Source organism: Pelobates fuscus, chromosome 13 (genome assembly GCF_036172605.1).
Source record: "Pelobates fuscus isolate aPelFus1 chromosome 13, aPelFus1.pri, whole genome shotgun sequence".
Lineage (NCBI taxonomy): Eukaryota > Metazoa > Chordata > Amphibia > Anura > Pelobatidae > Pelobates > Pelobates fuscus.
Window position 1 is genome coordinate 87051690 of NC_086329.1, and position 12420 is coordinate 87064109.

At 45.3% G+C, this 12420-nt stretch overlaps 1 protein-coding gene across 1 annotated transcript in view; it reads right to left on the bottom strand.

Annotated features, from left to right (window-relative positions):
• Window positions 1-1200: 1200 nt before the first annotated feature.
• The window catches only part of LOC134583395 (unconventional myosin-Ie-like), a 37360-nt gene continuing 26140 nt past the window's right edge, over window positions 1201-12420 (bottom strand). Inside the window, exons 13-28 of the mRNA XM_063440294.1 lie at window positions 12020-12106; window positions 11738-11905; window positions 10739-10824; window positions 10560-10641; window positions 10254-10360; window positions 10029-10127; window positions 9525-9669; window positions 8896-9010; window positions 8505-8674; window positions 8176-8321; window positions 7947-8093; window positions 5613-5770; window positions 4526-4603; window positions 4189-4381; window positions 2739-2920; window positions 1201-1618 (exon numbers count right to left, since the gene is read on the bottom strand). Coding sequence (XP_063296364.1) covers window positions 1542-1618; window positions 2739-2920; window positions 4189-4381; window positions 4526-4603; window positions 5613-5770; window positions 7947-8093; window positions 8176-8321; window positions 8505-8674; window positions 8896-9010; window positions 9525-9669; window positions 10029-10127; window positions 10254-10360; window positions 10560-10641; window positions 10739-10824; window positions 11738-11905; window positions 12020-12106 — 2040 coding nt within the window. The 3' untranslated portion in view covers window positions 1201-1541. The remainder of the gene's footprint in view (window positions 1619-2738; window positions 2921-4188; window positions 4382-4525; window positions 4604-5612; window positions 5771-7946; window positions 8094-8175; window positions 8322-8504; window positions 8675-8895; window positions 9011-9524; window positions 9670-10028; window positions 10128-10253; window positions 10361-10559; window positions 10642-10738; window positions 10825-11737; window positions 11906-12019; window positions 12107-12420) is intronic.

Consider the following 12420-nt stretch of genomic DNA (forward strand, 5'->3'; position numbering starts at 1 on the left):
ATAGGTGGGTATTGGGGTGCAGATAGATGCGCAGTAGGTGGGTATTGGGGTGCAGATAGATGCGCGGTAGGTGGGCATTGGGGTGCAGATAGATGCCCAGTAGGTGGGTATTGGGGTGCAGATAGATGCGCAGTAGTTGGGCATTGGGGTGCAGATAGATGCCCAGTAGGTGGGTATTGGGGTGCAGATAGATGCGCAGTAGGTGGGTATTGGGGTGCAGATAGATGCGCAATAGGTGGGTATTGGGGTGCAGATAGATGCGCAGTAGGTGGGCATTGGGGTGCAGATAGATGCCCAGTAGGTGGGTATTGGGGTGCAGATATATGCGCAGTAGGTGGGCATTGGGGTGCAGATAGATGTGCAGTAGGTGGGTATTGGGGTGCAGATAGATGCCCAGTAGGTGGGTATTGGTGTGCAGATAGATGCACAGTAGGTGGGTATTGGGGTGTAGATAGATGCCCAGTAGGTGGGTATTGGGGTGCAGATAGATGCGCAGTAGGTGGGTATTGGGGTGTAGATAGATGCCCAGTAGGTGGGTATTGGGGTGTAGATAGATGCGCAGTAGGTGGGTATTGGGGTGTAGGTAGATGCACAGTAGGTGGGTATTGGGGTGCAGATAGATGCACAGTAGGTGGGTATTGGGGTGCAGATAGATGCACAGTAGGTGGGTATTGGGGTGTAGATAGATGCCCAGTAGGTGGGTATTGGGGTGCAGATAGATGCGCAGTAGGTGGGTATTGGGGTGTAGATAGATGCCCAGTAGGTGGGTATTGGGGTGTAGATAGATGCGCAGTAGGTGGGTATTGGGGTGTAGGTAGATGCACAGTAGGTGGGTATTGGGGTGTAGATAGATGCCCAGTAGGTGGGTATTGGGGTGCAGATAGATGCCCAGTAGGTGGGTATTGGGGTGTAGATAGATGCCCAGTAGGTGGGTATTGGGGTGTAGATAGATGCGCAGTAGGTGGGTATTGGGGTGTAGGTAGATGCACAGTAGGTGGGTATTGGGGTGTAGATAGATGCCCAGTAGGTGGGTATTGGGGTGCAGATAGATGCGCAGTAGGTGGGTATTGGGGTGTAGATAGATGCCCAGTAGGTGGGTATTGGGGTGTAGATAGATGCGCAGTAGGTGGGTATTGGGGTGTAGGTAGATGCACAGTAGGTGGGTATTGGGGTAATCATGACAGATGTACGCATAGGCTGTTTTGAGTATTAATGGTTTTATTGAGAGATTTCCTGAGCTCAGACAAATTACAGGATTTTTTGTTTTGTTTAATTTTTTATAAAAACCTAGGGAAGTTTGCGAACTGGGAAAAATGTCCAGCTCCAGACAGTGCCGCTCAAATATAAAAACAGGGGGGACATGAGTTCTGTATATACATAGACACCGCATTTAATGAAATAGTCTGTGTGAGTAAAAACGGCCCAGGGTGCGTAACATTTGCCCCCCTGGAACAGGATGAGAACCAAATTCGAAATAGTTATGAGAACACGATTTTATCTTGTAGATCCCAGGGCAGAATCCAGCGATTTAGCCACAGAAGTTAGATCTTCTCCACATAGTTTCCTGGAAATAGACCTTGCTTTCCTCGAATCCGACCTTGCCACCAGCCTGAAGGATCTAGAGAAATACGGGAGATTCTTTAAATACAACACTAAAATAGGACGATCTCATAGGGCTCTTGCAATGGATGATGTACCAGTGGCTTTAAATGAATAAAGTGTCTGAGCACTCAAAGGGTTAAATCCAAAGGTAGGTTTTTATTGAAAACAATTAAAATCTGCCTTTATACTTAAAATGGACACTCCAGACCCCTAAAGTACGTTAGCTTGCTGAAATACTTTGTATGAAGAGTTTGTACCCCTTTTTCCAATAGAAATTGACAATTTTATAATAACCTTGTTACATCCCCCTTGCCTTTCATGCAGATAACAGGTCCTGCTACGATTTATTTCATTTTGCACAGTACATGCTGAGGATTAAGATAAAACTTCTGAGGAACTGGCAGTATTTAATCTGGAGACACAGGCCAATTATGTTTTAAAGGACAGATTGGGTATTCTTTTTATATTACACAAATATACTCTTAAAGAGGGCCGTCACTTCCAGCTAGTCAGGTAGAGGGACGTAAAAAAATTGATGCGTGTTCAGAATTCTCTCAAGCAGAACTTTTGCACCATTAGATTGTGCGGAAAAATTAGATTGTGAAGGTTCAGCTTAATATATATAGTAAGGGAACAATAAGCAACAGTCAGGCTAACCCAGTGCTAATCTAAACATATATAAAAACGCCCTCCAGGAGGCAGATCGGTCTGGCACTATCAGTCTACTCTATAACTCTCATTGCCAGAGTTGGATGTTCGAATGCAAACATTCCATTCAATATTAGCCAAGGAGCCAGGTACGTATTTATAGCTAGACCAGTTAAGTGTGGGCTCAGAGGGATTTATCCTGTAGGGATTTATGTTATCATTAATACGGTATATTTTGTATAACATTGTTCTTAACATACTGTGCTAGGAAACTACAACCTCCACTTAAAACATGGACTATGTGAACAGCCTGTGTTTGGCCTGTTAAGCCCATTTTTTTGTAATCACTTTTTTTTTTTTTTTTTTTATAGAACGGTTTATTTTGCAATTTAAAAAAAAAATCAAGCCAGTTCAAATACCCCGTGTCCCTACTGACTGTCTTAGAGATGGACGATACAAGTCCCCATTCCTCGGCCCCCCACACACACCTTCTCTCACAATCTCCAGCTCATCATTAGCATTAAAGCTCAGCTCATCTGTATCCTGTGCGTCGTATGCATACAGTGCTCGGCAGCGGGGGAAACCAGGTTGTGGTTTGGGTTTTGGCACGGGTTTCGATCTGCCGCCTCCTGGTACTGGTTTTACTTCTTTGGAAAGGCGTCTTTGTATCCTAGAATGAGAGATGGTGCATAAAGGTCTAACGCACTGAATCCAGCATATCTTTTTTCTCCAAACAGGAACCCTTGGCCTCCAGGATCGAACACGTTGATTGTACCAGGAGATATCAACCGACTCATACAGTTTGTCTGGATGATCAAATTATGAAAATAGCCTTGAATATTCTTTAATTCCATTACCACTTACACTGGAAGGCCATTCCATGTATGTACTACCCTTTCTATAAACACAAATTCCCTGCCGTACTCAACAACCAAGGCACTTATCTATATATTACTAATCTTCTTACTACTAGACGTGTGACCTCATCTATCTAGACACCTACATATTAGATCATCTATCCAACACTACATTCCACTCTATCCCATGACTACATCTTCTTTACTATGCCCACAGCTATAAAACAGTGTCTCACCCATCCCAAATTCTCTGCTCAGATTTGTAGGTTAGTCTCGCTCCATTTTCCAGCACTACATCCCACAGTCTCACGCTACTATCTGCAACGCTACATCCCACAGTCTCACGCTACTATCTGCACCGCTACATCCCACAGTCTCACGCTACTATCTGCACCGCTACATCCCACAGTCTCACGCTACTATCTGCACCGCTACATCCCACAGTCTCACGCTACTATCTGCACCGCTACATCCCACAGTCTCACCCTGGTACCTACCGCTACATCCCACAGTCTCAACCTGGTACCTACCGCTACATCCCACAGTCTCACCCTGCTACCTACCGCTACATCCCACAGTCTCACCCTGCTACCTACGCTACATCCCACAGTCTCACCCTGCTACCTACCGCTACATCCCACAGTCTCACCCTGCTACCTACCGCTACATCCCACAGTCTCACCCTGCTACATCCCACAGTCTCACCCTGCTACATCCCACAGTCTCACCCTGCTACATCCCACAGTCTCACCCTGCTACATCCCACAGTCTCACCCTGCTACATCCCACAGTCTCACCCTGCTACATCCCACAGTCTCACCCTGCTACATCCCACAGTCTCACCCTGCTACATCCCACAGTCTCACCCTGCTACATCCCACAGTCTCACCCTGCTACATCCCACAGTCTCACCCTGCTACATCCCACAGTCTCACCCTGCTACATCACACAGTCTCATATATATCCAGCTCTACCTTGCAGATTCTCTACTCACGTTTGTCTCATGCCACGATTCTCATGCCATGCTCATACCACCCTCTATATTCCCGAGTTTCACCTAATTAAATGTTCCCATTCTCACCCTGCTACACCCATATCAGGCACATTCATGAAACGGAGATCCATCTCTGCAGGTGGTGCTTTGGCTCGAGGGCTGGCCCCCTGTCTGGGTAATGATGGCTGGTCTATGCTGCTCTGCCGTGATGTGAAAGACATTCTCTGGACCATGGGTGGACGGGAGCTCTTTTTATTGCCCCCATTTTGCCTTTGTGTTCCTGTGCATCAGAGGAGAAAGCAAAGTTGGCATTATTCATTAGACAAAGTTGGAGTTAGATTCCAGTTTAGTAATAGGGGTGCTGTTGGCACATGTCTAACCTGCATTTATTAACCGGTACTGCGTATCTGTCCGGAGGACTCACCTTTAGGCTGGTGGCCAGTATGTTGCTGGTTACGGCCATCCAGATATACACTCTTTCTGGTGTCCTTCCGCGTAGGCCCTGAAATACATGAGAGTTGCACTTAGCTCTGGGAGTCATAACTAGGAATTGGCAGGTAAAACATACACTGTTAGTAAGACAGAGGGGTCGTATACAAAGAGCAATTTAAGGAAAGTGTCTCAATGCTTTGACAGTTCCCTAGCACCTCTGGGTGTTCTCTGTGAAGAAGTGCTAGATTGCACAATTCTAAAATGGAAGTTCCCCATCCGCCCTAACAATAGGAGTTTGAATGGGATTTATTTTCTGAAGAAGATCATCTGACATGCTCAGCCGATTAATTCTATCCAAACATAAGCAGAGTTGATATTGTTAATACATAAGTAGAAACTCTGCTTAAGTGATATCAGTGAAGATGAGTGTCAAATCTTGAGATCCTGGGGGACCCTGGTATGTGGAACAGCATAACCATAACCAGTACAGTGCAATGCAATACAGGTCACCAGCTATTGGTTGATTAACAAGACTGTACAAATAGGTAATCTATTGCAACTTGAAGAATTCAGAGGAAATGTTAAGAACAATAGAGATAGAATTCTCAGCTAGAGAGGTTGTTCAATATTAAAAAAATAATCCAAATTTTTTTTCTGTTAAATATGCAGCCTTTTAACAATGGGACGAGAAAGATCGTTAATGCTTTGGGGTCAAGAAAGAATGTTTTTGGTTTGGTAGCATAATTGAAAAATCACTGAAATTGGGGTATCCACCTTCTTTTGGATCAAAAACCAGATGTGTCAAAGGTTGAACGTGACGAACCTGAGGCCTTTCCAGCCTGTATTGCTATGTAATTTAGGGTATCTTCAATCATATATTACATATATTATATATTGTGTGGGTAAAATGTCTTAATGGCATTTTAATATGAAGAGCAGTTCTAGAGCAAAGTTCTAAAAATTGAGCAGTAACCATGGAACCTGCAGACAGTTCGTATGGGAGAGTGATAAATGATGGACTATGGTCGTTGAAATGACAGATTTTTATCTCATTGCAATTCATACAGTCCTTGTCTTACGGGAGTTTGAAGGTAATCCTGGCCCGATTGTAACCACCATAACCTTTCCACTCATCTTCAGTAGGGCTATGTTCCCCGTTCCTTGCTGAAATTGTATCTGCCGCGTTCCAGCCGAGCCCCATGGAGTCCATCCTTCCTTCTTCACCTTAAACTCTAACCTGAGAATGAAATATCCTTTTAACATTTCTCCTACATCGAATATATAAAGTCAAATATTTATGTGAAGGTTTCCATTCAATATTTAATCTAAATTATTTCCACTGAATTTTTTTCGGGGAATGATTATCCTCCACACTCATTGCTTCCTAGCAGGGCCGGTGCTACCTGTAAGGCGGACTAGGCAGCCGCCTAGGGCGCCCCTTGGGAAGGGGCGTCACCAGGAGCGCCGCCCCCCCTCATGCTGCAGCCGCCCGAGCGCTCTGCAGAGAGCCTCAGGCGGCTGCAGCTTTGCCTGAGCTGGTGCGTCCATGAGGGGGCACCGCCCGGGCGCAGCCAGAGGAGAGGGGCTGACAGGAGGGAAGCGCTCAGCGCTCCCTCCTGTCACTCCCTCACTGTAGCGTGGCCGAGCCCTGTATGGTCCGGCCGGGTATAGGGAGCATCTGTCTCCTGTACCCGGCCGGACTAACAGGAAGTGAACACTGAGTGTGCACTTCCTGTTAGTCCGGCCGGGTACAGGAAACAAAAGCTCCCTGTACCCGGCCGGACCATACAGAGCTGAAAGAAACAGGGAGGAAGGGAGGGGAAAGAAAGAAACAGGGAGGGAGGGAGAAGGGGAAATAAACGGAGGGAGGGGGAAGAAAGAAACTGACAGGGGGAGGGGGGGAGAAAGAAACTGACAGGGGGGAGGGGGGGAGAAAGAAACTGACAAGGGGAGGGGGAGAAACTAACGGGGGGAAGAAACTAACGGGGGGAAGAAACTAACGGGGGGAAGAAACTAACAGGGGAAGAAACTAACAGGGAGCTGGGGGGAAAGAAACTAACAGGGAGGTGGGGGAAAGAAACTAACAGGGAGGTGGGGGAAAGAAACTAACAGGGAGGTGGGGGAAAGAAACTAACAGGGAGGTGGGGGAAATAAACTAACAGGGAGGGGGGGGAGACTTTGACAGGGAGGGGAATTGACGGGGAGAGAGAAATTGACAGGGAGGGGGGAGTGACAGGGGAGGGAGAATGAGAGTAACAAGGGAGGGGGAGAGATTGACATCCATCACACACACACAATCACACACAATGCACCCCTTACACACAGAGAAACACACAATGCATTACACACACAATGCATTCCTTACACACAGAGAAACACACAATGCATTCCTTACACACACTCAAAGCACCCCTTACAGACTCACACACTTCATCCCTTACATATGCAGAAACACACCTTGCAGCCCTTACACATACAAACACAGATTCAAACAATGCATTCCTTACACACAAATCAAGACATCCCCTACACACTCCACCCCCTGTGAACAAACTCATTGGTGGAACATGAAGGTGGACCCTGGGACCCAGACCTTGAGCTGTGTAAAGGGCCCCAAAAAAATGCTGCTTCCCGTTCTCCCAGAACATTGATTTTTGTGACCACTGTTACAAACAGCCTCCAGAGATCCTGTTCTACACCAGACCAGTGGAGCCAGACTGCAGCTAGAGCCCATCATCATCCTCATCTGGTTGTAAGTAGGCAATCTAGTATATTATTCGTGGCACTAATCTCTAATTTACCTCACATTAAAGAAACACTATAGTCCCCAGAACCACTGCAGCTTAATGTAGTGGTTCTGGTGTCTATAGCCTGTCCCTGCAGGCCTTTTAATGTAAACACGGCGGCACTGCAGCACTAGCGTTAGTTAACATGGCAGGTCATATGGGTGGGGCATTGTGATGTCACGAGGGGAGGGGGGGGGCGGCAAACTTTACTTTTGCCTAGGGCGGCAAAAATCCTTGCACCGGCCCTGCTTCCTAGGCAGTGTTGTATAATCTTATTTGGTATTAGTAAATACGTCTCCTTGGCATTCTGGGAGAGAAAAGGCCAGAGTTTAATAGAAAGAAATAGAAACGAAAAAAAAATGATTGGTGGACCATCTTCCTGTTTCCCTGTTGAGGAAGCGTGCTACATGCTACTGCCGCTTGCTGTGCATGTGCCGTACTAACAGGATCTTTATATGAGAAATATCTTTGTTTTAGCTATTAAAATGTTTATGCATCATCTATATAATGTGAAAAAAGAGAGGTCAGTAGTGGTTAATTTCTGATTATGGTTTTCCTCAAATGTACTTTTCCCCCCTACGCTGAACAAGGACCCTTTGTGTTGAATTACGCAATATACACACGTACTGATTGCTGAATGCAAGTCGCAACTTCTTCTGTGTCCTTTCTTCATAGCGTTTGTACAGTAGACTCAAGAATTCTGTTTTGAACACTGTCTCCAGGACACTGTCATACTGTGCCTCATGTATAATGATAAAGTCATCCTGTAGGCAACTGGGGAGAGATTGACACAAGATCAAAGGATGTCCTTAATGGCTGCCATGTTAAAGCCTATAGTTCAGGGGAGCACACTCACCTTAGGGAGACAGACTGGATGCTCTGTAGTTCGATCTTCCTCTTTAAGACTTCTTTAATCTGACCTTTCTCTGGTCCCTGCTTCACTTTCTCCCGACCAATCAGATACAGGAACTTGGGGGTCAAGACCATGTCGCGCTTCAGTGTCTAATGAGAGGAGAAGATATTATAAACCATTCACGGCAAAAGAAAAAGATGTATGATGCAAGTGAAATACAAACAAATCCAGATAATGCTGAGGTTACGGATAATTCAACTGGTGCCTCTAAATTTGTGTGCAAGCTCTGTGACACAATATGAACTATGCACAGTCTCTTGATTACGTCTCACCTTGAACCTGCGGTCATATTTTATCACTATGTCTGCAAAATCGATCCTCTCTCTGCGCCCCACAAACTGCTGGAGTTCAGGGCGTCCATCCATGCCGATGTAATCACCCACAAAGTTACGGTTAATGCTGTTTCTACGCCGTTCTTTCTGGTTCAGGACAATACTAGAGGCTGGAAGTGACATTGGAGAAATTTTAATTTAAGGCATGCCCATCAGACCATCTTTAGAATGATCCCATTGCTCACTGGTGTCGGAGCCATATATCCTCTGCCCTTTACCGATTGCTCTTTAGATAGACTGACTTACATTCTGTATTACGGTGGCACTCACAACCACGTAACGACCTCATACCAATGTATTAAATGTGTGATCACACTGCCTTTCTGCTTACCATCCTCTCTCATGCGAATGTATTTGCGCACAGCCGTGTGTTTACGCCAGGCTTTCTGAATCACACGAGCAAAGCCATCGTACTTCCTCTCCCGCATCTCCTCTAACAGGAAAAGCTAGAGAGAGAAAAGACCAGGCGATCAATAACATAGTAAACAGCCCCCAAATATCAACTACTACACCAAGAACCTCCAATACATCAAGCTACGGAACCCCCAAACACCTCCAATACAGCCACATAACATGCACATATCAGAACACAGCCAGCAGATATCGACATACTAGTAATACACCCTACAGACCCGGAAAAAAATACAACAGGCTACAGATTATCAAAACATTAGCAAAACAGCATGCAAATACACAAACATATCCAGTGAAACCCACAAGTATCAGAGACTTGGGCAAGACACATCCACAATACAGATCAGCAAAGCCAGGAAATTCCCTATGAACCAGCAAGCCATGCTACGGACAGGCAACTCAGCAACTGAGCCAGCAACTCAGTCAAGACAGGTTTCAGTCGCACACACCTATCTCCGTCAGGCAATGACTGCTTACCTACTGCTTATACCAATATGCGTTTTTACAAAATAAGATAAGATATCACCCAAACCTCTTAATACTCACAGACTCTGGAGCTTTTATAAACACTTTGCTCTTCCCCAGTTGGTACTGATCGGATTCCATATTGACAGAGTTAAGGAGATGTAAGACTCCTTTCTTCTCATCACCCCTCCACACTGGATAGGTCTCCCGTGTCAATATAGCATATCTGTCAATCACAGAGTAATAGTCAACATTCTGAAATACATTTTCACTGGTTCTTGCACGCATACGCCCACATTGCTCAGGTATTATAATTGCACCCTCTTGGGGAAAGCAGCGAAGAGAATGTTTCCACGATATATATTTTAATGTCATAGGGAACCAGCAGTTATTGCAAATGCCTCACCGCACCCCCATATTGCATAATAAACAGAAGAACTCATAAAAAATAGTATTGAGGGTCCTTACACTCACTATGAATCACTTTTATGCTTGCACTATAGAGTACTTACCCGTTCACTGCAGTGCAGTTACAGACTACAAGTACAATGTACATTGATACTCTCCAAACAATTCTCTCAATACCTGTTCAGGAACTTTTGGAAAATTCGTCGGTAAGCGTATCCAGCTCGCCGCACACGAATGTTCTCCCGGAGCCCCAAATACTCAGCCTGATGCTTCACCCTAGGTAAATTGAGGACAACGAATATTAGCAATCTCAGACATTAAAAACCCAATACATTTCCTCAGTACTCCTATCAATGACATAAATAAAAGTAAGCTTGGCATCTCAGTGGAATCACCCAATACCTGCTGTCCTCCCAGTCCCGTGGTTTTTTGGACTCATTAGGCTTGATGCACCGGATATAATGGGGAGTGCATTTCATCAAGGTCTGGACCAGGTCATTTGCTTGTTTCTAGGGGGAAAAAAAAAAATCGAAACATCTCAGGGTGAACTATAAATCAGAGATTCACCAAGAACAAGCCTGTGCAGTAAATTGGCACCCATGTTTCAGTCTTCTAAAGGGAGCCATTGTAAGGAAATACTTAAATAATTCTCCTCCTTAAAATAGCCAATTATGGAAGCCCTACCCACTGGCCCCAGACTATTCCCACCTTGATTTTGCTGCTGACTGTACTGGGGCGTCCTTTTTTATCAGCGTTGAGGTTTTCTGGGAATCTTTCCCTGATGAAAGGTCTGTAGGAGAGCAGACAAGACACACAGTCAGGGATCTATGAGGTTCAGTCAGAGTATTAATGCATGGAGCACTTATTTATTTTGAAAAGGGACTCACATTTCACTGCTCTGCATCAGCTCAATCAGGTCAGAAAATAGAACATCTCGGTTCCTTTCACAGAATCCATTAGCATCATAAGAGACCTAAACCATCAAGAGAAAAAAAATCAAGTTACATAGGTGATCGGTGACCTTTATCTCCTTGAAAGACCATGACCAAACTACAGTTCCTGATCTACACACTTCCCTGGTGTTCCTCTCCTTGGGTACATAGCTCATTATTTCCAGTCTGCAGAGCTGCACTATCCCACCCAAAAACCCACTCTTTTCTACATGTATCCAATAAACATTGAAACCCAACAAAACTTCCCATTAATTATACTTTGCCTAGTCTCCATAATTATTTTTATTATTTATATAGCACCATCAAATTCCGTAGCGCTGTACAATGGGTGGACTAACAGACACGTAATTGTAACCAGACAAGTGGGCGTACAGGAACAGAGAGGTGGAGGGTCCTGCTCAATCAGCTTACATTCTAGAGGGAGTGGGGTATAGTGACACAAAGGGTGAAAGGAAGGGGTACGAAGTAGGTTGTTAGAAACGTATACACTGAGGGCTTAGTAGGTAATTTTGACTGTTGCAGGAGAGGTGACATGGGGGGTGGGGGGGAATGAAAACCCGCTAACAGTTTAAATTATATGCTTTCTTGCAGAAGTGAGTTTTCAAAGATTTTTTGAAGTAGTAGAGACTGGGTGAAAGTCTAATCGAGAAGGGAAGGGGGTTCCACAGAAAAGGTGCAGCCCTGGAGAAGTCTTGGAGGCGAGCATCAGAAGTGGGGTACAGACAGAGGATAGACGTAGGTCTTCGGCAGATCTCAAGGGCCTTGACGGGACATACTTGTGTATTAGGGAGGATAGATAGGTGGGAACTTGTCACCAGCTTGGGCTTGTAGAACCTTCTCCCTCTCGGCACGAGCCATGATTTGTAAATAACCTTGATACTCTACCTTGCTTCCCATCTGGAAGGCAATATGCTCAGTTAGGCCTCCACGTACCTTGCCAGCATAGTGATGGATAATAAATCCTTTATTCCAGCTGTTGAAATGTTCGTGATTTCCCACCGCAGACTGTAGTTTCTGAAGCAGGGTCTGATCCGCACCCTCCCCCTTCGCATGCATTGTGGCGCAAACATCATCCAAAATACTCATTACACCAGGCGGGCTCTGGAAAGACAAACGTTGACTGATTGACAGGCCCTTCAACTGCACCTGAGCTATGAACGTTATCAGTGACTTGTCTTACGTCCCCATATAAAGAACAGCGACACTCCAACTTACCACTTTATTTTCAATAAGGTCACAGACTATCTTGTTGTTAAAATACTCGATCGGATTCCACCGTATTCCTTCATGTACATACTCTTCCTGCAACAGATCAAGGTCAGTATCAGAGACATCTTGCACCCTCCCACATTCAGACAGACATACAGACAGACAGATCTACATCACCAGGATCTGTCAGACAGCGCGTCTCGCTTTAAAGAGTGTCAGAAACACAGACCGGAATATAATAGACTGTCCTCATGGATGGAAGACCGTCAGAAAGTTGCAAAACTGACCAATTGTCCACCTCTCATAGGTAACAGCAGATCCTCCCTAACTGATGATGAACACTCCCCATTGTCAGACACATCCACAGACAACCCCCCCCCTTACCTCAGGTGACACCACAGATTGCG